General features: G+C 47.1%; 1 protein-coding gene across 6 annotated transcripts in view; it reads left to right on the plus strand.

Annotated features, from left to right (window-relative positions):
* Positions 1 to 24,948, plus strand: part of CAMK1D (calcium/calmodulin dependent protein kinase ID) — a 481,509-nt gene that overhangs the window by 403,226 nt on the left and 53,335 nt on the right. For all 6 annotated transcript variants that reach the window (XM_034929971.4, XM_034929966.4, XM_034929970.3 and 3 more), the window contains 2 exons: positions 4,760 to 4,898; positions 13,492 to 13,618. In XM_034929971.4, the coding sequence (XP_034785862.1) occupies positions 4,760 to 4,898; positions 13,492 to 13,618 (266 nt within the window). The remainder of the gene's footprint in view (positions 1 to 4,759; positions 4,899 to 13,491; positions 13,619 to 24,948) is intronic.

Below are 24,948 nucleotides of genomic sequence, written 5' to 3' on the forward strand. Positions count from 1 at the left end.
GCTTCCAGCATTAGCAGAGGTGCTCCCTTTTAATGAATGTGTGGTTGATATTGTTCGAGACATAAAATACTTTAAATTACAATTAGCAGTAAATTGTAAGATAACAGGATATCTACCAAAATCAAGATGGAGAAGTTTTCAATGCATGTAAACAACAGCATGGCTGGCCAAGGACTAACAAGGGATACATTGCATACTGACTCTATTAGACTGCATTGCAGTATACCACTGTGTCGTCAGAGCTGAGTTTACTCGGTCCAGCAACTTCGAAATGATGTTATCTTTTTTGACAATAACTTCTTAATTTGAAAGGAATGGGATCATGTAAAATTTGGCAAACATACTGAAATTTTACTGAGATTATTATGTCAAACGATTTCATGTTTGCATATTTAAAATTTGCACACAATACAATAGCATTATACTGTCTTAGGCATGGAAGATTAGAGACTGAACAAACACAGCTGGGCGCGGTGGCTCACACCTGTAATCCCAGCACTTTGGGAGGCCGAGGTGGGTGGATCACGAGGTCAGAAGATCAACACCATCCTGGCTAACACGGTGAAACCCCGTCTCTACTAAAAATACAAAAAAAATTATCCGGGTGTGGTGGTGGCCACCTGTAGTCCCAGCTACTCAGGAGGCTGAGGCAGGAGAATGGCGTGAACCCAGGGAGCTTGCAGTGAGCCGAGATGATGCCACTGCACTCCAGCCTGGGCGACAGAGTGAGACTCCATCTCAAAATAAAACAAAAGAACTGAACAAACCCAAGTTCAGTGCAGAGGCAGGCTGTTGTAAATAAACCTCAAAGTTGGAATTCAGAAGAGTAGAGAATTTTTGACTATCTCTTCTGTCTTCTGCTTCCTTAATCTTTGCCAGCCTGTTTACCTTTCCAGATCTGCATCCTACGAAGCTGAGCCTCCCTCCTAATAGCTATTATGCCATTCATTCACTTTATTTTTTTTGAGACAGGGTCTTGGTCCTTCACCCAGACTGGAGTGCAGTGGTGCGATCATAGCTCACTGCAGCCTCAGCCGTCCCGGCCTCCCAAAGTGCTGGGATTACAGGTGTGCGCCACTGTGCCCGGCCTCATTTATTCATTTTAATTTATTGATATATTACTGTGATTGTACTCCTTTTCCCCAATCACTTGACCCCTGTCCCTTCTAACTTCATTCTGATGCTTTGCATGTTTTAATTGGGGAACTTCATTTCTGATGTGGAGCTTTCAAACATGCACACAGGAGGCTTGACATAGAAGTTGTCTGACTCAAAAAAAACCTCTCAGTCAGCTCAATAACCAAACAGCCAACCTAAGCATGGTCTGCAAGCCTGAAAACGAGACATGAAGTTGCCATGACGCCAAACTTATCTCCCCAGCAGTGATTCTGGGATAGTGTCTACCTCACAACTAGCTCTATGAATAAGTCAGTGCTGGCTGCCACAACAAAATACCATATAGATTGGGTTAAACAACAGAAATTGATTTTCTCACAGTTCTGGAGGCTGGACGTCTGAGATCAGGGTGCTAGTGTGGGAAGATTATAGTGAGGGCTCCATTCCTGCCTTGGAGGCAGCTGCCTTCTCCTTGTGTCCTCACATGGTAAAGAGAGAGTTCTGGTCTCCTTCTTCTTACAGGGACACTGATCCCAGCATGGGGGCCCTGCTCTTTTTTTTTTTTTTTTTTTTTTTTTGAGATGGAGTCTTGCTCCATTGCTGGAGTGCAATGGCATGATCTCGGCTCCCCGCAATCTCTGCCTCCCCAGTTCAAGCAGTTCTCCTGCTTCAGCCTCCCAAGTAGCTGGGAGTACCGGCACCCGCCATCATGCCCAACTAATTTTTGTATTTTTGTAGAGACTGGTTTTCACCATGTTGGCCAGGTTGGTCTTGAGCTCCTGACCTCAGGTGATCCGCCCTCCTTGGCCTCACAAAGTGCTGGGATTACAGGCGTGAGCCACCACACCCGGCTGCATCCCCTTGACTTCATCTAAACCTAATCACCTCCCAAAGACCCCACCTCCAAACGCCATCATCACATTGGGAATTAAGTCTTCAGCTTATAAATTCTGGGGGACATAAACATTCAGTCCATAACAGTACCATAGGTTTTTGAAATGCAGGCTTAAGGAGAATTTTGAAAAGTACAAAGAGATTTGCAGATTTAAGATATTTTTATTAGTCATAAAAATATATGACAATATCATATTGTCGTATTTCTTTATTGGCAAGATTCTAAACTTTCCCCTTGTGCCTCGGTTTCTAAGGAGACCAGATTCTTTCCAAGCAGTGTTCAGAAAATTAGAGCCCTGGTGCAGTTTGAAATGTAAGAAGCAGAATATTAAATGTGCAGAGCATTGAGACTGCAACAGTACATGCTATCCTTTGATGCTTCAGTTTTCACTGCATTGCTGCCCTATGGCACTGCTGTAAGACAGAAAATATTTTATGCAGATTTTTTCATTCGGTAGAATTCGTCCATACCTTATATATCACATAATGAGAAAAAAGAGGACCTTGACAGAATGGGAAGCAGGACACGTAGGTTTTGAGGGACGCAGGTCAGCCAGGTTTGGATCATGGGGTCCTAAGGGCAGGAGGTGGTGGGAGCAGTGGAAGGGGTAAGCGTTCTTGCCAGAGGCCATCCAGCAGTTGCAGAGGAGAGGAGGCAGTAGCAGGCAGAACAGTGAGAAGCGAGCCCTGGAGACAGCAGTTAGGGAGGCTGCTACTGGAAGGGGGCCTACGTGGAAGGGCATAATCGTAACAGACGTCCCGCCTTCAGAGCGAAAGCTGCCTCGATTGCCTCCCACTGGGCATGCTCACTGGCATGTATTGGGCACCCAGGAAATGTTGAGTGAATAGTTGAATAAATAATTAAGTGAATGCAGGCCGGATGCAGTGGCTCATGCCTGTAATCCCAGCACTTTGGGAGGCCAGTGCGGGAGGATCTCTTGAGCCCAGGAGTTTGAGACCAGCCTGGGCAACATGGTGAAACTCCATCTCTACTAAAAATACAAAAATTAGCCAGGTGTGGTGGCCCGTACCTGTAGTCCCAGCTACTCAGGAAGCTGAGGTAGGGTGGGAGGATCGCTTAAGCCCTGTAGGTCAAGGCTGCAGAGAGCGGTGATCATGCCACTGCATTCCAGCTTGGGCTGCAGAATGAGACCCTGTCTCAGAAAAAATAAGAAGTGAATGCCTCCAGGGCACCCAGACTCACCTTGTCCCTAACAGCAGTCTACCTCTTGTGGTACATTCTCGAGCTCTGCAAAGTTTCAGATGTTGAAACTTGTTGGGGGAAGAAGGTTCTTGAAAAATGATGAGAGGAGAGAAGTTGGTGTCAGGAGGAATATCTTGGGCTCTTGGCTTACCTAAGCACGGATCATTGAGACAACACGGTCATCAAAATGTAGTTTCTCCCAGTCGTTTCCATTTCTTTTCACTCTTGGAATTGCTTTTTTATTTCTCCTGAGCACCTTTTCTTTCTTACCTAGATTGTCAGTGTGCCTTGGAAATGAAACATTATCCAAGCACAATATTGCCTGCTATGACTACAGGTAATGGAAGAGACAAGCACATAGGCCTTTTACAGCTGCAGTGGTTGTTTGATTAGTTTTTTTAAAAGAAGGTTTCAGTGGATCAGTTATTGCACATAAATTGCCGTGCCTTGCGGAAAATGAATCCTATCTTTGTGTGTTTGTGTATGAGTGTGTGTAGGGCTTGTCTTTTGTTATATCTGTGAAAGCTTTAAGGGTTGTTTAAGTTGCTTTTTGATTTTAGCATTTCAAATCTGTCTCATCTTGTTTTTGAAAAATGTTTCTTTCTTTTTTTTCCGAAGTGTTAATAAATCCCTTGAAATTTATTTCCAAGATGGCTTAATGATTTGAGATGATTTGGAGAACACTAGTTGAGTTGTTTGTATTCTGGCTCGTACACTTCCATTATTTTGTTGAACTCAGGGCAGCATAAAATATCAGAGCTGAAAGGTGCCAGAGAGGTTGCCCCCACAAGGCTTCTTGACCCTTGCCAACCTAGTCCCATTTTGAAAAATGTTTAAAAATGTTAAATGCAATCTGAAATGCAAAGCTAATAAAAAGGATACAGCATCACTAAAACCAAAGCAAAGTAATGAAATATAGTCTTGATTTCTTGCCTGCTTTTTCATAAATCACAAGTGGCTTTGAGGTTCTGATCATTCCGAAGGCATGCTCCCACTCACTGTTGAAATGGGTGACTAGATTCATCCCCTAATTTTACACATAAAAACATTAAGGTCCAGGGATTCAGGCGGTGTTCGTATCCCAGTATATTAGGAGCAGAACTTGGTCAAAAACCCAGACATCCCGTTGGCAGGCCAGCGTTTTGCCCACAAGACTCTCGGTCATTTAAGGATACTGTCTCATGCAAAGGAGACATTTTATTCAGGGTCATCTTCCTGTATCCGAGGACGCTGGTATTCAGGAAGGGTTTTTTTAAACTTTACATCATCACAGCAGAACAGAGGCAGAGGCCTGGACAGAACCCAGGTGTGGCTGGTCCGTGGATTGTGTTTTTTTAAATTTCCTTTACTTGGTTCCAGACATTTGCTCTGCTGTGACATGGAAACATTTCCTGGCTATAGCCTCTGAGGAATAGGGGGGCAACATCTCAATCTGAAGATGAATTCATTTTTGCAATAAAGTTTGGGATTTTTTTTCACATTGGAAGCTTTCCCTTCACAATTCAACAGATCCTTTCAAACTTCTAATATGTTCTTTTTTGCCAGGGTGTCCGGTGGAGAGCTGTTTGACCGGATAGTGGAGAAGGGGTTTTATACAGAGAAGGATGCCAGCACTCTGATCCGCCAAGTCTTGGACGCCGTGTACTATCTCCACAGAATGGGCATCGTCCACAGAGACCTCAAGGTGAGACCATCGCTCAGCAGCATCCTGCAGCCACTCTGCAGCCCGCGATGCACGCGTCCAAGAGGGCTGATGCCAGTGGGGGCATGCAGCTGCTCTGATGTAGAGTGGGTGCAGCAGATGGTGGGCATTTGTGTACTTTCAGTTGTCAGGGCCTTTGGGATCCAGACCCAGAAGTATCTTGGAAGAAGATGAAGATTCACATGGCTGGCCACTGTTCATGAGATTTTTACAACCATTATGTAGCCAAAGGGTTACAGGGAGGTGGGTTATATATTGCTTCGAGCCTGTCTAAGAGACGATTTTGCTCAAGACACATAGGCTGCAGAAACCCTCCTCCCGGTGCAGTTCCGCAGCACCTTTGCCAATTCCAGCCCCATTGCAACACAACACACTGTATAAAAGAAAGAGAGCAGTGGTCAGACATCATGAGAGGAAAGTGAAGGGAAACAGAAGGTAAGCAGATATAGAAGAGGGAGAAGAGAAATAGAAGGGAAAAAGACAGGTTAAAAGAGCTACGACTGGCTGGGCGTGGTGGCTCAGGCCAGTAATCCCAGCACTTTGGGAGGCCGAGGAAGGCAGATCACGAGGTTAAGAAATCAAGACCATCCTGGCCAACACGGTGAAACCCCGTCTCTACAAAAATACAAAAATTAGCTGGGTGTGGTGGCGCGTGCCTGTAGTCCCAGCCACTCAGGAAGCCGAGGCAGGAGAATCGCTTGAACCCGGGAGGCGAAGGTTGCGGTGAGCCGAGATCGCACCACTGCAGTCCAGTCTGGCAACAGAGCGAAACTCCGTCTCAAAAAAAATAAATAAATAAAAATAGTGTCTTGCAGGTTCTTTTCTTACAGTTTCCTAATGAGGTTTTGGTATATTGACCCTTTACCCATTGGCACAGAAGGATCTGGGCCTTATATGGGCATATATGCCCCTCCCCAGCAGGTCTATGTAGACACTGAAGGACAGATGTCAAACATAACAGTACTGAAGGGTGGATGTCACACATATGGTACCAAAGGTAGGTATCAGACATATCAACTTGAGAAACAGTAGAAAGCAGTGCGGTTGACCCAAAGCTGCAATGTGACCTCATTCTAGGATGTTTACAGGTCCAGCCCCTAGAGCTTACTGCACCAGTCAAGACAAAAATTCCACCCCAGCACACATACCCACCACTCATTATGAACACGAGGATCATATCATCTTGAAGCTGTGCTGTACACAACTGTGGGAAATCAAAATCAATTTAAAGAACCAGTCATAAACATTTGTATAAACAGAGTTTCCACACCTGGCTATTATCTGCTACTGGGTATTAAGGAATAAAGTGGTGTAGCTTTTTCTTTCATAAAGACTCACTACCATGGTTTTTCTGCATGTTGTCATGTTCCATTGACCCAGGCAGTGATTCCCGAATGTTCGCCCATATCAGAATTGTCTGGAGGGCTATGAAAATAGAGACGGCTGCCCCATCCCCAGTGGTCTGATTCTGTAGGTCTCCGGTGGGGGCTGAAAACTTGCATTTCTAACAGGTCTGCCCGTGATGAGGATGCTGGTCTGGGAACTGCTCTTGGAAAACCACTGGGCGAGGATATTTGGGAATCTTAGTGGATCCCTTTGAGCCTTCATCCTCTGCAGGCTTCTTGACATCTGAAATGGCTGTGGGCATGGTCAGCTCATGTTCGGGGCCTGGAGATACTTCAGAGGGCTAGGTAGGGGCTAGCTCAGCCGACCTGGCACCTCTGCCAGGCCTCCGGGCCTTCTCTGCTCTCTTGTGCCCCCACAAATGCCAGTTCTGTGCTTCCAGAACACATAGGCAGCTCTCTCTGAACACGTTCGTGTGGTGGCCACAGGGATGCACTGTGATGGGCTAGCTGTCTGTACTTATTAGAAAAATAATTTCTAAGCAAATAAGGCATATCCAGGAGGGGCAGTGTTTATCTCTCCCTTGGAAAGGCTGATTGGCTGTATGGGAGATAATGTTTTTAATTAACCTACGTAATGCTTTTGGAGAAATATTTGCAGCTTCCATCCTGTGGAGCCTTAAGATCACCGGGCCTGTCGTTACGTAAAGAACACTGCCATTTTAGGACCTTTCTGTGATCTCTTTTCAGAGGCACAAAGGAGTTTGATCTATGAGGAGGAAGTTGAAATTGGACTACTAAATTTGCGTAAACAGCTAAGAAAATTAAAGTTAAAACAACCTATATAACCAAGCCCAGAGCAATAGAGAGAGGATGATCGTGTTAATTTAAGCTTAGTGCAGCAATCGGAATACTGCCCCAGCCTACCTGCAAATGTACCTCCTTCTCTTTGTAGAAAGCTATGCAATGTCTTGTTGCCCTGAGAAGCTATTAGAGACAGTTGCTCTTTTTGCAAAATGAAGTGACTGAGACTGGAAGTGCCTGGTCCTGCCTCAGTGGATTAGGATTGGGTTTCTCAGCTCCTGCACCATTGGCATTCAGCCCTGGGCACTGTGGGATTTAGAGCAGCATCCCTGGTTTCTGCCCATGGATACCAGTACTACTTCTGGAATTGTTAACAGTTACAAATGTCCCTAGGCATTGCCAGATATCCATCCCCTGGGGGGCAAAATTGCCCCTAGTTGACAATCACTGGAGTAGGAATGTGATTATGGATAATATTAATGTTACCAGAAGTGTGTTGATTCTGATCTTATTAAAGCTTATTATGTGGATTATTATAAAGTGTTGGGGTTGATATTCCAACTCAGGTATTGGCCACCAGTTGTCTTGCAAAGATGCCATAATATGCCAAAAACTTAATTTTTCCAGTGAGTCCCGGACCTCTTTGGACACCAGGAGGAATTGTGATGCAATGTGGGCCAGACCCTCTCCCTGTGGCCCCCACCCCCACAGCCCTCCTGTTGGGATCGGGGATGGGGCCTCCCACCCAGATGATACCTGAGCCTGCCTCTCCCCCACCGTCTTCCCTCCTCCCCCAGGAAAAGCCCTGCTGTCCTTACAAGTCTTGGGCCAATTAAAAGTATTGATTGGCTGGGCGCGGAGGCTCACGCCTGTAATCCCAGCACTTTGGGAGGTGGAGGCGGGTGGATTGCGTGAGGTCAGGAGTTCGAGACCAGCCTGACCAACATGGTGAAACCCCATCTCTACTAAAAATACAAAAATTAGCCAGGTGTGGTGGCAGGTGCCTGTAATCCCAGCTACTCAGGAGGCTGAGGCAGGAGAATCGCTTTAACTGGGGGGGCAGAGGTTGCAGTGAGCCGAGATCGCACCATTGCACTCCAGTCTGGGCAACAAGAATGACACTTTGTCTCAAAATAAATAAATAAATAAATTGATCTAAACTGTGAATGACCAGTTGATTTAACCCTCCTTGGGCATAATTGGTCTTCAAAACAGCATTTTATTGACCCAGATGAATCTTTTCTAGGAAGGATGTGCGGATGCTCTGGGCCCTTTGGCCACCCCTTGCCAGGATTATGTCTTGTTTAGCAGTGTGAAATCACTTATTCTCCTCTCCTTATCACCTCCTGGGACAAGGAAGATAAAAAATCAGAAACAACAGCATTGTCCTCTCTCTGCATCCATGATTGGATCCTTATTGTTTAGTGAAGGATAATCCCTAAACTTCCAGAGAAAACATGAACCATGTGGTCTTTATGATTCGAGCATTCCCGCCCCTTTTCTAAGCATGACAGTATTCTTGTTTCAACTGATTGGCCACTTTACTTTCTTTTAAAACTCATTGGGGCCAGCGCGGTGGCTCATGCCTGTAATCCCAGCACATTGGGAGGCCGAGGTAGATGGATCGCCTGAGGTCAGGAGTTTGAGACCAGCCTGGCCAACATGATGAAACCTTGTCTCTACTAAAAATACAAAAGTAGCCGTGTGTGGTGGCACATGCCTGTAATCCCAGCTACTCCGGAGGCTGAGGGAGGAGAATTCCTTGAACCCAAGAGGCGGAGGTTGCAGTGAGCTGAGATTGTGCTACTATACTCTAGCCTGGGTGACAGAGAGAGACTCCATCTCAAAAAAAAAATCTCATTGGAAGCATCCTTCAGTGCACAGTTGATTTTCTTCTAATCTCCTGCTTCATCCACAAAATTAATGTCACAGTGACTGTTAACTGCCATCCCTTTCTGTGTTGTTACTTGAGGTGAAGGATAGTATTTATTCTTTAGTTTCTATTAAAGAACAGAATTATTTTGACACTACTTGAAATGGTAAGGAAGGCTTTATTCAAGACCATTGCAATGCCATTGAGCTCAACTTGGAATACAGCTAGACGAGTAGGGATTTATAGCCAAAGAAGAGAGGGGAGGGGGTAGTGGATGGGAAATTAGGGGGATTTTTGCTAACCTGACCTGGCAGGATTCCTGCTAAAGGCAGGCTAAGGACTTAGACATTGACAAAGGCCCCTTTGGGTCCTCTTTCTGACTAGACCCTGCTCTCTGGCTGTCCAGTAGGTCCAGTTTTTAGCAAGAATCCTGCTGAATCAGTTGAGCTGAAATCTTCCACCCGCGTGATCTCATCAGATCCCTAATGCCTTTGAAGTGGCCTCATTGTCTGGGGTGATACCCGAGATTCATTGTCTCACGCCAAGGAAATCAAGGATGCAGACACACAAGGAGTGAGCTTCAGAGCGGACATTTAGTAGGTGAAAGAAAGAGAAGAGCTCTCTCCTGTAGAGAGAGGGGTCCCAAGCGGGTTTCCGGTCTGTGGTGAAATGCAGGGGAGGTTTATAGCTGAGCTTGAGGAGGTGGTGTCTGACTTACATAAGGCACAAAAGATTGGTTGGACCAGGTGTGCCATTTGTATAGGACACAAAAAACTAGTTAGGGCTAGGTGTGCCATTTCCATAGGGCATGAAAAGCTGGCCGCCCCCATCCTAATCTTTTTTTTTTTTTTGAGACAGAGTTTCGCTCTTGTTGCCCAGACTGGAGTGCAATGGCGCAATCTCAACTCTCTGCAACCTCTGCCTCCCAGGTTCAAGTGATTCTCCTGCCTCAGCCTCCCTAGTAGCTGGGATTAAGGGCATGTGCCACCATGCCTGGCTAATTTTGTATTTTTAGTAGAGACAGGGTTTCTCCATGTTGGTCAGGCTTGTCTCAAACTCCTGACCTCAGGTGATCCGCCTGCCTCAGCCTTCCAAAGTCCAAAGTGCTGGGATTACAGGTGTGAGCCCCCCCAGCCCCGGCCCCCCCCCCCCCCCGTGCCCTGCCATCCCCACCCTAATCTTTTATGATGCAGATGGGTTCTCTGCCTGGCCAGCCCCATGTTGCCTGTTTCTTTTTTTTTTTTTTTTTTTTGAGACGGAGTGTTGCCTCTGTCCCCAGGTTGGAGTGCAGTGGCGTACACGTGGCTGACAAAGAAAAGGGAGATGGAGCCTCCATGTTGGACATGCCTGGCCCCCAGGTGGCCCTTTTCTATTGGCACAGCTGCCGGCATTCACCAGTGAAAGCTTCCAGCTTGCTTATTTATGTTTGCAGCTTGATTTTTCAGGCTGTTCTTTGTTAGAAAAAAAAAATAATAATTTATTGGGCTGCTTTTTGTTAGAAGGGAAGCCTTGCCGAGGACTCTTTTACCCTCACTATCTGCAAAATAATTTCTTTCTAGCTCCTGTATCACCCCAATCTCAATGCCGAATTACCCTGGCCTGGCTTCAGCAGGAGTCCTGTCAGTGGGGGTGGGGTGGGTGAAGAACTTGATCAGATACCCGTGGTGGGGGGATTCTCCAACGTAGCAGACCGGCTAAGACAGGGCTGCGCAGGCCTGGCAGGGGTGGGATAGACAAGGCCAAGGTCAAGGCCTAGGAGAGCAGGGGAGTCAGAGGAACCTGCCTCAAGTTTGGTCAAGGACGGAGTCTTGGTGAGTTCTGAAAATTTCTTCACTGCGATGTTGACACATCAGAATGCTGCTTGTGGAGCTCTGAAATCCAGAGCCCTGGGCCCCATCTCAGACCCGCTGAAGAGCAAGATCTCTGGCCAGTGAATACCCTCACAGGTGCCTCTGCTGCACAACAGGCCGAGAACCACTTTTCTAAACAAGTCTGCTCACTCTTGTGAACCCAAAAATATCTGAGACAGGTCTCAGTCAATTTATTTTTATTTTTTTATTTGTTTTTGAGACAGAGTTTCACTCTTTTTGCCCAGGCTGGAGTGCAGTGGCGCACTATCGGCTCACTGCAACCTGCGCCTCCCAGGTTCAAGTGATTCTCCTGCCTCAGCCTCCTGAGTAGCTGGGATTACAGGCGCCCGCCACCATGCCTGGGTAATTTTGTATTTTTAGTAGAGACGGGGTTTCTCCATGTTGGTCAGGCTGGTCTTGAACTCCTAACCTCAGGTGATCCCCTCTCCTCAGTCTCCCAAAGTGCTGGGATTACAGGCATGAGCCACTGCGCCTGACCAGGTCTCAGTCAATTTAGAAAGTTTATTTTGCCAAGGTTAAGAATGTGCCCATGACACAGCCTCAAGAGATCCTGATGACATGTGCCCAAGGTGGTCAGGGCACAGCTTGGTTTTATACGTTGTAGGGAGACATGAGACATCAATCAGTATGTGTAAGATGTACATTGGCTAGGTATGAAAAGGCGGCACAACTCAAAGCAGAGGCTTCCAGGTCTTAGGTAGATAAGAGACAAAGGGTTGCTTTCTTTTGAGTCTCTGATCAGCTCTTCACTGAATACACAATTTACAGGAATAGTCACTCACGCTTTAGTCTGGCTCAGTGAAACAATAAGGCAGAGGAAGCAATCAGGTATGTATTTGTCTCCCGTGAGCAGAGGGAGGACTTTGAGTTAGTTAGTTAGTTAGTTGGTTATTTTGAGACGGAGTTTCACTCTTGTCATCCAGGCTGGAGTGCAATGGCGCGATCTTGGCTCACTGCAACCTCCGCCTCCTGGGTTCAAGCAATTCTCCTGCCTCAGCCTCCCAAGTAGCTGGGATTACAGGCATGTGCCACCATGCCCGGCTAATTTTTGTATTTTTAGTAGAGACGGGGTTTCGCCATGTTGATCAGGCTGGTCTTGGACTCCTGACCTCAGGTGATCCACCTGCCTCGGCCTCCAAAAGTGCTGGGATTACAGGTGTAAACCACCGTGCCTGGCCAGACTTTGAGTTTGTCTATCTTTTGCCCACAAGGAATTTCCTTACTGGCGAATCATGAGGGAGGAATGTGGCTTTTTTATCTTTGTAGCTATGTTATTTAGGAATAAAATGGGAGGCAGGTTTGCGTAGTTCCCAGCTTGACTTTTCCCTCCGGCTTAGTGATTTTGGGGTCCTGAGATTTATTTTCCTTTCACACTCTACATAAGAATAGTTTCTAAAGTCTGAAACCCAAGGTTCACCACAAACCCCTGAGGAGAGAGAATGTGGCTGTCCCCGCTGGGGCGGGGGAGGAGAGCTGGATGGGAAATGCTGTGGGAAAGTGCCTTTCCCATGTCAGATTCTTCGTGCTACGCTCCCTTTAAGGTTTGGTGTAAATGACAGAAACGATTCCTCATTCATTGGGTGAGGATTATCCTGGAGGGTGGACATTCCTGGACAACAGCAGAGATGACAGTCCTTGACACCGTCTCCCCCCGTGATAAATCGTCACCATGATGATGAATCCAGGAGTCATCAAGTCCGGCAGCTCTTCAGAAAAAAAAAAAAAAAAAAATGCAGGCTCCTCTTTGTGTTCAAGGCCCACGCAGCAGTGCAAGGACAAGCTCCAAGGCTGTAGCTTCTCAGCCTCCATAAGACCCACCCCCGCTTCCTTGCTAGGAACAATGAGATTCCCCAATTCTACATAAAACACGATGCAAATGATACTTCACTGGCTCCCATGCCAACCCCAGGACTGCTACTCTCAGCCCCTCCTGTATGTTGCAGAACTGTAGTGAAGACAGGAACACGGGGGCCATAAGAAATGGAAGAAGGCCTTTGCTGTGCATTCCTGCTGCCCAAGCACTGTTCAGAGGAACAGACAAAGGATGAAATCAACCCATGCTTCACAGAAAGGCAAACAGAAGTGCGGACCCCTTAAGGGTACATGGCTGGAAGTGCTGCGTCTTCCAATTCCAGATTCATTTATTCCGGGATGGCATCCCTCTGCTTTCCTGGCAGGGGAGCGAGCACGGGTCAGCTGGCCTTCGTGAAGGGCGCAGTGCAGCACATCTCCCAGAACTGCAGGGCGGCGGGGCGTGTTGCTGAGGGCAGAAACAGAGACCCTTGGATTCAAGAAAAATCACTCATAAAAAGGAGCAGAGAAGCACCTGCAAGAGTTATTTCATTTCCTGGAATCTCCCTTCCCTAACCCCAGACGTAAATCCACAAGTCTGCAAGGCAGTCAGCTTTCTAGATTGCCTCAGAATATGGTGACTTTTTTAAAGTAGACAAAATATTAGTAAAGGAAAGAGACTAACGCTGATTGAAAGCCTGTGTGTGCCAGACACACTGTGCTGGGCGCTCTGCACTGTTTCTATTGGCCGCCGCTTTAGTTCATGCATCTACTATGTCCGAAGGTCAAGGACATCCTGACGTCGTGAATAGGTTTTGCAGTTGAATGAGTCTTCCACAATTAACCCAGCTTTACACGTAGTTTGTAATGTTTTTTTCTTATTTTCTTTCTAGCCCGAAAATCTCTTGTACTACAGTCAAGATGAGGAGTCCAAAATAATGATCAGTGACTTTGGATTGTCAAAAATGGAGGGCAAAGGAGACGTGATGTCCACTGCCTGTGGAACTCCAGGCTATGTCGGTAAGGACAGTGCATGTGCACACATGTGCCCATGTGTGTGTGATGTCCTCATGTGTGGTGTCACCACGTGTCAACTCATCAGTTGTGTGAAGCATATGAGCTTGGCATGTAATCACAGCTGCCTTCACTTCCCTTGGGGGAAAGAATAAAAAGATTGAGTGACACTGGAATGAATAATTCATAGCAGGGAAGTGATTTCCCCTGAAAACTTTTGCACAGTTGGGTAGAAATCCCATTTGATTTGGTTGTGGGCCTGACTGGAGGCTGGGAGTTAATTTGGATGAATCCCAGGTTCCATTTCCAGAGATACTGCATACATCTGTTTCTGAGGGATTTACAATGAGACACTGAGATAACAGTAAGGTGCACACACAAGAGAACTTTTTATTCCAATTACTGAGATAGGAACATTGATGGAGGAACCTGGTTCAGACCTTGACCAAGTCACTCTCATCAGTCAGTCAACCCTGATCTGTACTGTGATGCTAGGCATTCAAGTTTTTCCTTAAATCACAACCCCCAATTCTTTGTACTAAGCATCCAAAATGCAGAGGAAACTACTGACGGATCTGAACACTTGGATTCTGATGTTCATCTTTTGACTTCCGGGGTCCTGGAGAAACACCATTAGAATACTTGTGACTGTTCTGAGACCTTCATTGACATCAGCGTATTCATTCATTCATTCATTCATTCATTCAGCAAATGTATGTAAAGTTGCTACTATGTACCTGATGCTGTACCAGGCACTGGGATTAAGGCAGTGAATGACACAGACACGGTGCCTGCCCTCATGGAGCTTACATTTTAGTTGGAACAAGTAAGCAAACAGGGTCATTTCAGATCTTAAGTGATATGAAGAAACTAAACCTGGGGGCCTGCCATGGAGTGACAAGGAATCAGGACTGGGCTGAGAGGACAGGGAGGAGACTTGGGCCTTGGTCTCAGTGGCAAGAAGAAGCCAGCCATGTGGGAGTTACAGGACAGCATCCCAGGAAGAGTAACCAGTTTGTGCGAAAGCCTGAAGGCTGGGAGAGGGTACGAGCTAGGGATGTCTGAGAGCAAGAAAAAAGATGAGGTTGGAAAAGAGTTATGGAAAATGAAGTCTGAGGCTGAATTCTTTTTTTTTTGTGGGGGGTGGGGGGTGTGGTAGGGTACTGAATCTAGCTGTGTTGCAAGGTTGGAGTGCAGTGGCGCAATCCCGACTCACTGCAACCTCCGCTTCCTGGATTCAAGTGGTTCTCCTGCCTCAGCCTCCCGAGTACCTGGTATTACAGGCGCCTGCCACCATGTCAGGCTAATTTTTGTATTTTTAGTAGAGGCAGGGTTTTGTCATGTTGGCCAGGCTGGTCTCAAACTCCTGACCTCAGGTGATCCGCCCACCTCAGCCTCCCAAAGTGCCAGGATTACAGGCGTGAGCCGCCGCGCCCGAGTGAGGCTAAGTTCTTGTCATGCAAAGTGCGGTGACCTTTCTTCATGAGAATAGCCATTGAGCCCACCTGAGAGAGGAGGTATGTTATGTGACCAGCATCACCCTGTGGGTCTTCGGGGACATCCACAGAACCTTCCCAGGCAGGCTGAGGAGAGCCGGCCTCAAACTAAAGGAGTTACAAGGGGTATTGTGGGAAACTCCAGATGACCTTGGGGCCACTTTGTGGCCTTTCAGGTCCTTGCATATAATTACAGAGCCATGTCAAGCTCAAGTGTCATAGCTGTTCATTTTCAGAGTAACTCAGAGGAGGAAAGACAAGAGCAGGCTGAGGCGGGCAGAGAACAAAATAAGGGGAAGGGAAAGAAGCAGCAGGGTTTAGAAGCGGGGAGATGCAGGGGTGGAAACGTGGCTGGGGAGGAGCTGTGTGGACACCATCGCAAGGGGGCTCAATTCCCTGGATCGTGTGTATGCAGAAGGCACAGAAGAAGAGGTTGCTCTGCTCATTTTTGAAGGGTCCAGTGCATGGCCGGGTGCAGTGGCTCACGCCTGTAATCCCAGCACTTTGAGAGGCCAAGGTGGTTGGGTCAGTTGAGTCCAGGAATTCAAGATCAGCCTGGCCAACATGGCAAAACCCCATCTCTACTAAAAATACAAAAATTAGCCAGGCATGGTAGCTCACACCTGTAGTCCCAGCTACTTGGGAGGCTGAGGCAGGAGAATCACTTGAACCTGGGGGGCGGAAGTTGCAGTGGGCTGAGATTGCGCCACTGCACTCCAGCCTGGGTGACAAAGCGAGATGCTATCTCAGGAAAAAAAAAAAAAAAAAAAAGCCAGTATAGGCTTTGATAGAAATTAACAGCATAGTAATCGATCATCTCTTCTAAGATAGCGTGATAACGGTTGCAGGAATAGCATGGTCCCTGGCTGGGGGACATGTGCCTGGGGTGGTGACGGGAGGAAAGAGTGTGTGTGGTATATTCATGGAATTTCTCCAGCTCGGTCTGAGCCATCAGGGAAGCCGTGAATACATGAGACCAGACAAGCTGAGTGGGGAGAGCCTGTTCCAACTATCAGGAATCCCAGACATTAGAAAATGAAAAGGTCTGTTAGGTCATGATGCTGGTTCTCTTTTCAGCAGTCTCCCCAGGCTGAGAAGGTGCTGATACTGTGGCCTGCCCATCTCTTCCCTTCAGGAAGTTGACCCTTGGGCTGTGATTTAAATGCTCTGACAACCAGTGACGGCCCCTAGCTACGTACGCATCACGTGCTTCTCATGTTTGGCTGGAAAGCTCCAGCACTTTCTAAATTGAGTTTTACTGCTCTGTGTTTTGGCAAAGCCCACGGAATGGCAGTTTTTCTGGTTTCTAAGTGGCTGCCATCTGCGGGGTCTGAGTCTGTTGATTGCTGTGTCTGGCACTGATGTGTCGGGAATGGTGTTGAGAAGAGTGCATTGCTCTTGCTACTCTAAATGGCAGCCAGTGGGAGCCATTGGGTAATGGTGTTGTGAGATACCAGGTTGTCCTGGAGGAGGCTGGGGGAGAGGAGGACTGTAGCAGTGGCGTTCTTCTATTGGTTTGTGTTGACTGAGCGCTGAAACTCCACCAAGAGTGCCCCTCTGGAGTGAGTCGTGTGGAGGGGACACAACCTCAGAGTAGGGAAGGGGCTGCTTTGAAGAGCTTGTGTCTAGAGGACATCCCTTAGGCAGTTACCAGCTGAGCCTGGGCTGTTTCCTCCCTTGCAGTCTGCATGGCAAGCTCCTATTGAGCCGTCAAAGCCCAATTTAAATGTTACCTCCTTTGACTGCTTTCCTGTCACCTTGTCCTCTCCTTTGACATCCTGGTTCTTTCTATGACGCTTTCCTTGTCATGGTGTGATCACATTGCATTAGGGTTCGTATCAATCTGTGTCTCTCACTGCACTGTGAGTCTCATGAAATCTTTGTGCAGACACTTACTGAATTTAGTAAAAACACACAGATCATGAATCTTAGCCATATTTTCTTTCTCTCTTCCCCTTCCATTCACTCAGCATGCATTTATTGAGTTCCTGCTGTGTACTCTGTGCAGTCGTCCCATGGTATCCACAGGGGCTGGGTTCCAAGATACTTCACCCTCTGCAGATACTAGCATCCTCAGATGGTTGAGTTCCTGATATGAAATGGCATAGTATTTGCATATAACCTAGGCGTGGCCTCTGTGTATTGTCATTGCTAGATTGATTACAATACCTGATGCAATGTAAATGCTGTGGAAATAGTTGTCATAGGTATTGTTTTTATTTGTATTATTTGTATTGTTTTTTCAAATATTTTTGATCTGTGGATCCGCATATTTTGAATCCATGGATACAAGGGCCAAGTGTACAATGTTTGGTTTGAGAATACAAATATGGGCTGGGGGCGGTGGCTCATGCCTGTAATCCCAGCTCCTTGGGAGGCAGAGGCAGGCAGATCACCTGCGGTCAGGAGTTCCAGACCAGCCTGGCCAATATGGTGAAACCCTGTCTCTACTAAAAATACGAAAAATTAGCCAGGCAAGGTGGCAGGCGCCTATAATCCCAGCCTCCCTACTCAGGAGGCTGAGGCAGGAGAATCACTTAAACCTGGGAGACAGAGGTTGCAGTGAGCTGAGATTGTGCCACTGCACTCCAGCCTGGGCAATAGAGTGAGACTCATCTCAAAAAAAAAAAAAAAGAGAGAATACAAATGTGAATAAGGTACTAATTCTGACCTCAGCATTGTGAGAGAGAAAGCAAACAGGTCAGCTTAATGTATGCTAAGGGCTACATCATTCAGCCCTTGAAGAATTATTTATTTATTGCCTACCTTCTGTTCTGGGCACTGGTGGGGGGTGGGGCGGGTACATCAATAGAAATAGAAGAATAAAACATAAAAATCCCCTCCCTAGTGGCACTTACATCTGAGTGAGAGAGACATAGGCTATAAAGCAAATATTGATAGCTAAGTTCATTCGTGTGTTAGGTGGCCTTAAGTACTAAGGAGAAAAATGAAGCAGAAAAGATGATAAGAAGTTTGTGTGTTCAGAGGGTGGTGGCAATTTTAACTACAGTGTGCAGGCAGCCCTCACTAAGAGGGTGGCCATGGTAAAGATTTGATAGGAGCGAGAGAACCGACGATGCAGGTATCTGGAGGGCATTCCAGGCGCAGTGCAGAGGCCTGAAGGCAGGAGAATGTGGGCAAGCAGCAGGGAGCAGGGGAAGCAGGAAGGAGAGGAATAGGAGAGACAGTTGGAGAAGTCCTGAGCAGGGGTATGTGGACCAGGACTTGGAAATCGTTGTATAGACTTTAGCTTTTACTCGGTGATAGGATGCCATGGGATGCTTCTGTGTTAAGGCAGTGACATATTGTTTTTAACAGGCTCCCTCTAGGACAGGGGTTCCTAACCCCTGGGCCTTGGACTGGTACTGATTCAGGGCCTGTTAGGAACCGAGTTGCACAGCAGGAAGTGAGAGGCAGGCTGGTGGGCATTCCTGCCTGAGCTCCGCCTCCTGTCAGATCAGCGGCAGTAGATTCTCATAGGAGCTTGAACCCTGTTGCGATCTGTGCCTGCAAGAGATTTAGGTTGCGCGCTCCTTTTGAGAATCTAATAATGCCTGATGATCTGAGGTGGAACAGTTTCATCCTGAAACCATCCCCAATACCATATCCTTGAAACAATTGTCTTCCGTGAAACGGGTTCTTTGTGCCAAAAAGGTTGGGGATCGCTGCTCTAGGACACAAGCTGGGATCAGGATAGATGGTGGGGGTAGGGTGGAGGAAGGAGATGTGAGAAACCTCTGGCATTGATCAGGTGAGACTGTGAGAAGGCTCAGGCATTGATCAGCAAGGGTTTAGGTCAGATTGGTAGCAGGAAAAGTGATGAGAAGCTATCAGATGTCAGGTATATTTCAAAGGCAGTGTCCTCAAGGTTTTCTGAAAGATTGAAAGTAGGGTTTGAGAGAAAGAAAGAAGGCAAGCATAATTCAAAGGTTTTTGGTCCTGATAACCCTGGGAGGGTGCAGTTGTCTTTGCTGGAGGTGGAAGAGCCTGTGGGATGAATAGATTGCAGATGCCTTGGGAGGAGCTTGGTTTCAATTTGTTAAAGTTGACTAAGCCAAGAGGGCAGCTGGAACGTGACCCTGGAACTATGTGCAGTCGATTCTCGCTGTTCATAGTCATCATGTTCTATTATAGCAAATAGCTGAAAGCACTGAATTAATCAATACTGAACCATTGCTCCTAAGGGAAACACAGGCTGGGTTCCTGTGAGCCTCTGGTCACATTTTCATCATCCTATCAGTACATCACCTTTTCAGAATGTGTGTTTCTGTTTAAAGACACCTTATTGAATATATGTTATCGAATCATTAACATTGATTCACAGCCCACAGCACCGTAACTCCTACCTGAAGGAAGCTTCTCTAACCCACCGATTTTCTCTGAAAGGCATATCACGGCCTCTTTCCTGTTAGGAAAGCTAGACAGACTTCAGCAATATGCTTGGGGCTGCTGTAAACAGGGAGATCTCCAACAAAACACAGAAATGTGAAAAACACGACACCAAATAGAGGGTGAGAAAAGACCCTTGTTTACAGTCTGAGATGAAACATGAAGGAGGAGCACCACCTCATTCCGCCTGAGCTTGAAACTTGCACATCAGGCAACTCAAGTATTTGGTCACTCTATGCATGTCCACAAATGACCACAAAGTATTGATTTGGGGGTTGCAAATAACTTTTAGCCAGTAGGCAGATTTGCAGATACAGAATCCTTGAGTAATGAGGATCAACTAGATTTGGGAGATGTTAATTTATGGCTGCGTTTTAAAGCCATGAACCAGGATAGGCAATGAAGGAGAGGAAAGATCCCAGAGCTGAGTCCTGGGGACATCAGAGTGGAGAGGTCAGGGGGACAAGCTGGAGCCCGCAGAGGATACCAAGACAGAGAAGGGGCAGTGGGTGAAGTAGAAAGAGTGCTGGCAGAGAGTGGCATGCTCCCCATCAGACATGGAGAAAGTGCTTCACATAGAAGTTATCACTTGTCAGTTGCTGCTACTGAGTCAAGTAAGATGAGGATTTGGTTGAACTTTTTTTTTTTTTTTTTGAGACGGAGTTTTGCTCTTGTTGCCCAGCCTGGAGTGCAGTGGCATGATCTCACCTCACTGCAACCTCCGCCTCCTGGGTTCAAGCAATTGTCCTGCCTCAGCCTCCCGAATAGCCAGGATTACAGGCATGCACCACCATGCCCTAGGCTAATTTTATATTTTTATTAGAGACAGGCTTTCTCCATATTGGTCAGGCTGGTCTCGAACTCCCAACCTCAGGTGATCCACCTGTCTCGGCCTCCCAAAGTGCTGGGATTACAGGCGTGAGCCACCATTCCTGGCCCTGGTTGAACTATTAATTAAGTGTGGTGGCCCTGTGGTCAGAGGAATGGCAGGAAGAAGGTGAAACGGGTCTTGGTAAGTACACCAGCATGATGTCCACCGTGGGGCTCGCCCCAGCCACTCACCTCCTTCCCCAGCCATGGCTTCTCCCTGCAAGGCTCTTGGGACACCATTTTGAATCTTGAGCAAAGAAACTGCTGGAAAGTTTTCCATCTGAACAGGGCAGAGCCCAGCCCCATTTGGCAGCTGCGAGGGAGGAGGGAGAGAGAGCTGCCACTTGTGATTCAGGGACCACACTGTCCCCTGGGCCCAAGCCAGGGGCAGGATGCTGCTGTCTGTTCCCAGCCTAGCATGGTGTCTTTGTATTTAGAAAGAAATGTGTGAATAAAGATGAGGAAAAGCTTCCATTCCCCTCAGGGCAATCTATAGGTTTATAGCTTGAGTTCAGACTTTTGATAGGTCGAAGTGTTGGTTTCAATTTGTGAATCACCATTTGATTATTATCTAAATGACTATTCAGCTGAATAGTTAATTCTGCCAACATGAAGCTATGACTTCAATTTAAATGAGCTCTCTAACAATGAAACTGAAATTGGTGCTTTTTCCCCAAGTATCCCAATGCACAGGGTGCCTTAGGAGGAGGCAAGAGGACTATAAGCACTTGGAACTTCACCCTTTTACATGTGGCGGCTGCCTGGATTGTACACACCCTTTGCAAGGACTGTGGCCTGTGGAGGCGACACATCACTTCACTGATAGCAGGAGATGGTGGGCATCCCCATCCATGTCAATGAGATGTGGGCGGCACATAGGGCTGGCTCTGCTAACACCAACAGGTTCTGCAGTAGATTGTGGTAGATGGGCCGCACAGATTCGTGTGAGGCAGTGTATTTCAGAAGCAACATTAAAATACAGGTGTGAAGGCTGGGCACAGTGGCTCATGCCTATAATCCCAGCACCTTGGGAGGCCAGGGTGAGAGGATCACTTGAGTCCAGGAGTTTGAGACCAGCCTGGGCAACATAGTAAGACCCCTGTCTCTTTAAAAAAATAGTAGGTGGGTGTGGTGGCACACACCTGTAGTCCCAGCTATTCAGGAGGCTGACGCAGGAGGATCGCCTGAGCCCAGGACTTTGAGGCGACGGCGAACTATGAGCACACCACTGCACTCCAGCCTGGGCAACAGAGTGAGACCCCATCTCTAAAAAAATACGGGAATGAGAGGGATCGTCAAGGGTTGGAATGACCAGGGGAAAACTCCTGGAGGACATGGATTTGGAGGAAGGGTAGGACTTGAGCAAAAGTAAGGAGAGTCACAGGTGCAGAGCAGGCAGGAGGAGCAGAGGCCCAGAGTCACGGGCTGCTTCTTGGAGGATCTGGGAGAAATGAACAGACTCACTGAGCCTCGAGAGAGGGCTGGTGGAATTGTACTTGGTGATCATTTAGGAGAAACGATGGGCCCATCTGGTGGAAAGTGGCTCCTCAGGATACCATGGTGGCTCTCAATATGGTATTGACCAAGATTGGGAATCCATTTAATTCAGTCAAGTATAACATGCCCCTTGGTCTCGGCAATAAGAGATAAAAGTCAGAGCTAAGGAAGTTAGTAAAATTATGTATATTGCCTGCTCAGCTGCATTAATTAAAATATCTGAATCACTGAACATCAGTAGGAAGTGACAGAAAACATCCGTATCAATCACGTAATTGACAAGACAGATGAGAAACTTCTATTTGGTGGAGGATGGCCTGTTTTCTATCTTTATCTTTTCTTTTTTCAAGAGACAGGGTCTCTGTCCCCCAGGCTGGAGTGCAGTGGCATGATCATAGCTCACTGCAGCCTCGATCCCCTGGGCTCAGGTGATCCTCCCACCTCAGCCTCCTGCAGAACTGGGACTACAGGTGCACACTACCACACCTGGCTAATTTTTAAATTTTTTTGTAGAGACAGGGTCTCACTTTGTTGCTCAGGCTGGTCTCGAACTCCTGGGCTCAAGTGATCCTCCTGCTTCATCCTCCCAAAGTGCTGAGATTACAGATATTAACCACTGTGCCTAGTTGAGAATGTTTTTTTTTGAGCCTTATTCAGTGACAGTTCATCACCTAGCAGTATTTTATGTGGAGTGCACAACCACAGCCACACTATTCCATTACGGATGTCACTCAGAAATAAGAAGGAACATGTACAGCTGGTCCATCGTTCTGTCTAGAAGCAGACCTGCACCTTGATGCTGTAGATGGTGGCTGACTGTTATGTTCCTGAGGCTGTCGGGGAAGGAATCGTTCATTTCCTTCTGGAACTTAGTTGCCGTGTTGGCTGCAAAGCCACGATAGACATCTTTGGTCTAGCTCGGCCTTAACTTGCCTAAAATAGTTTCAACGTGTTTCGTCTTGTTCTTCTCCAAAAGGAGATGGAGAACAGTTGGTCAACATTCTCGGTGTATTTTTTCACTGAGTTAGAGGATTGGTGTTAATTCAGGCATCGCTGCACTTCTAGAAGTTGATGTGGGGCGTGGGATTATGATGAGCTCTTGGAAACCAGGGGTTCCAGCCAGCACAGTGTTGGGGCGAGGACCTCTATCCTCAAAGCCACCCAGCCTATAGTTGGTGGCAGTCACAGCAGGGGACTTGAATGTAAGCGTCCTCCTCTGTCTGCCATTGATTAGATATGAAGGAGGCCTGTGCCTTTCACTTAAACTTGGGGATTCTCAGTTTCTTGTATATAAAATAAATGTGCTGGGCTAAATATCTCCTGTAAATTTTTTTTCTGGTTTTAACATTGTGTGTTTCTATAGACTTGTGAGTTGGCATCCTTTAAGTATGTAAATATCTACGTGTCAAGGATACTGGCCATCATTGTTCCCGTCTTCACTCCATACAGCCAAGAAGAAGGATTCAGTCAATGGACCTCCCCAGCGTCTGTCTTCTGAGTGATCTCGATTCTTTTCATCTTTCCCCATAGCGCCTCTGTTCCCAGTCCTTTCGTCTTCACTCCTCGATGTGGTTGCTCCCCAACAGAGCTTGCTTTTTATTTGTTTCTCACTTAAATACCATATTTTGGTCCGTGACTATAAGCATTACATCATTGTTCTCATCCTCTCCGACTGTTAGTGTCAAAACAGGGTTTTATGTAACTGAGAAATTGTCATACAGGGCACAGATGAGTAAGTAGGTGGAACATCCAGATGAGAGTTTTCTCTCTTTCTCAACAGCTACTTGGTGACAGCCCACAGTGAACATTTTATCACACCATGGGCTGCAGCCAGACCCCCTGTGTTGGAGAGGACAGGGCCCCCTAAGTGGGGAGACTTGTAGGGCTTGCTCCTCTTCGTGGACCTGACTCATTGCACGTGGGCGACGTAAACCCAGCCCGGCTTTGAGGAGCCCCATCCCACACATGGCAGCCCCACAGAGTGGCTCTGAACACAGTGTTTTTAAGGCACTTTTCTTCCTTGTGGAATTGCTTCTTTAGATACTTGATGTGGGAGGGAGGTCACGTTTTGTCGTGGTGGGAAAGAGGGGGAGGGCAGATTGTGGAGCTCCATTTGTTCTGTGTCATGATTAAAAACCAAAACCCTGGAATGACTACGGCAGTCTTCTTAATCAGATTTCACAAGAAAGGCTTGACTTAAGTACAGAGTAGGCATCACGCCGTGATCACACACCAGGTAGGCCCCCATGGGAGACCCCAGAAGGGCCGCACAGCAGTGCCGTTTGTGGCCACATTGCTCTGAAATGCCTTCCTTGGCACAGTTGACTTCCTCCATCCCGTGGAGTTCCAAGGCCCTCCCACATTTCAAAAGCCCAGTGGCCCCAGCTTCTACTCCCTCCCCGTTCCTTAGCCTCACTCCTCCATGATTGGCTTTGGGAGCATTTGAACAACAGTCCCAGCTCAGATGAGAATGGTAATTACATACCAGTATGGTGCTTTCATGGGGACTTCTCATGCCTGTGGTGAAACTCAAGGCTACTGGAAAAATCAGGGTAAGCTGCTCTTTGGCGATACTTTTTTTTTTTTTTTTGAAACGGAGTCTTGCTGTGTTGCCCAGGCTGGCATGCAGTAGCACGAACTCAGCTCACTGCAGCCTCTGCCTCCCAGGTTCAAGCGATTTTCCTGCCTCATCCTCCAGAGAAGCTGGGATTACAAGCACGCATCACTGCACCTGGTTTTTATATTTTTAGTAGAGACAGGGTTTTACCATGTTGGCCAGGCTGGTCTCAAACTCCTGACCTCAGGTGACCCACCAGCCTCAGCTTCCCAAAGTGCTGGGATTATAGGCGTAAGCCACCATGCCTGGCCTGGTGATATGTTTTTAATTTAATTTTTTTTTTTTTTTTTGCCATCCTGATCTATTGCTAGAGGCAATTCATTCCTCATGAATGACAGCTCTAGGTGAAGGATGATAGAGACCAGAGAAGGAGGCTATCCCAACAGAAAAGATCAGAGCTGTCCCAAAAGCCTTCTGCTCTTCTTCTGTGACTTCGGATGGAAGACAGACTTCAGGCAGAGAACGCT

Source organism: Pan paniscus, chromosome 8 (assembly GCF_029289425.2).
Source record: "Pan paniscus chromosome 8, NHGRI_mPanPan1-v2.0_pri, whole genome shotgun sequence".
NCBI lineage: Eukaryota > Metazoa > Chordata > Mammalia > Primates > Hominidae > Pan > Pan paniscus.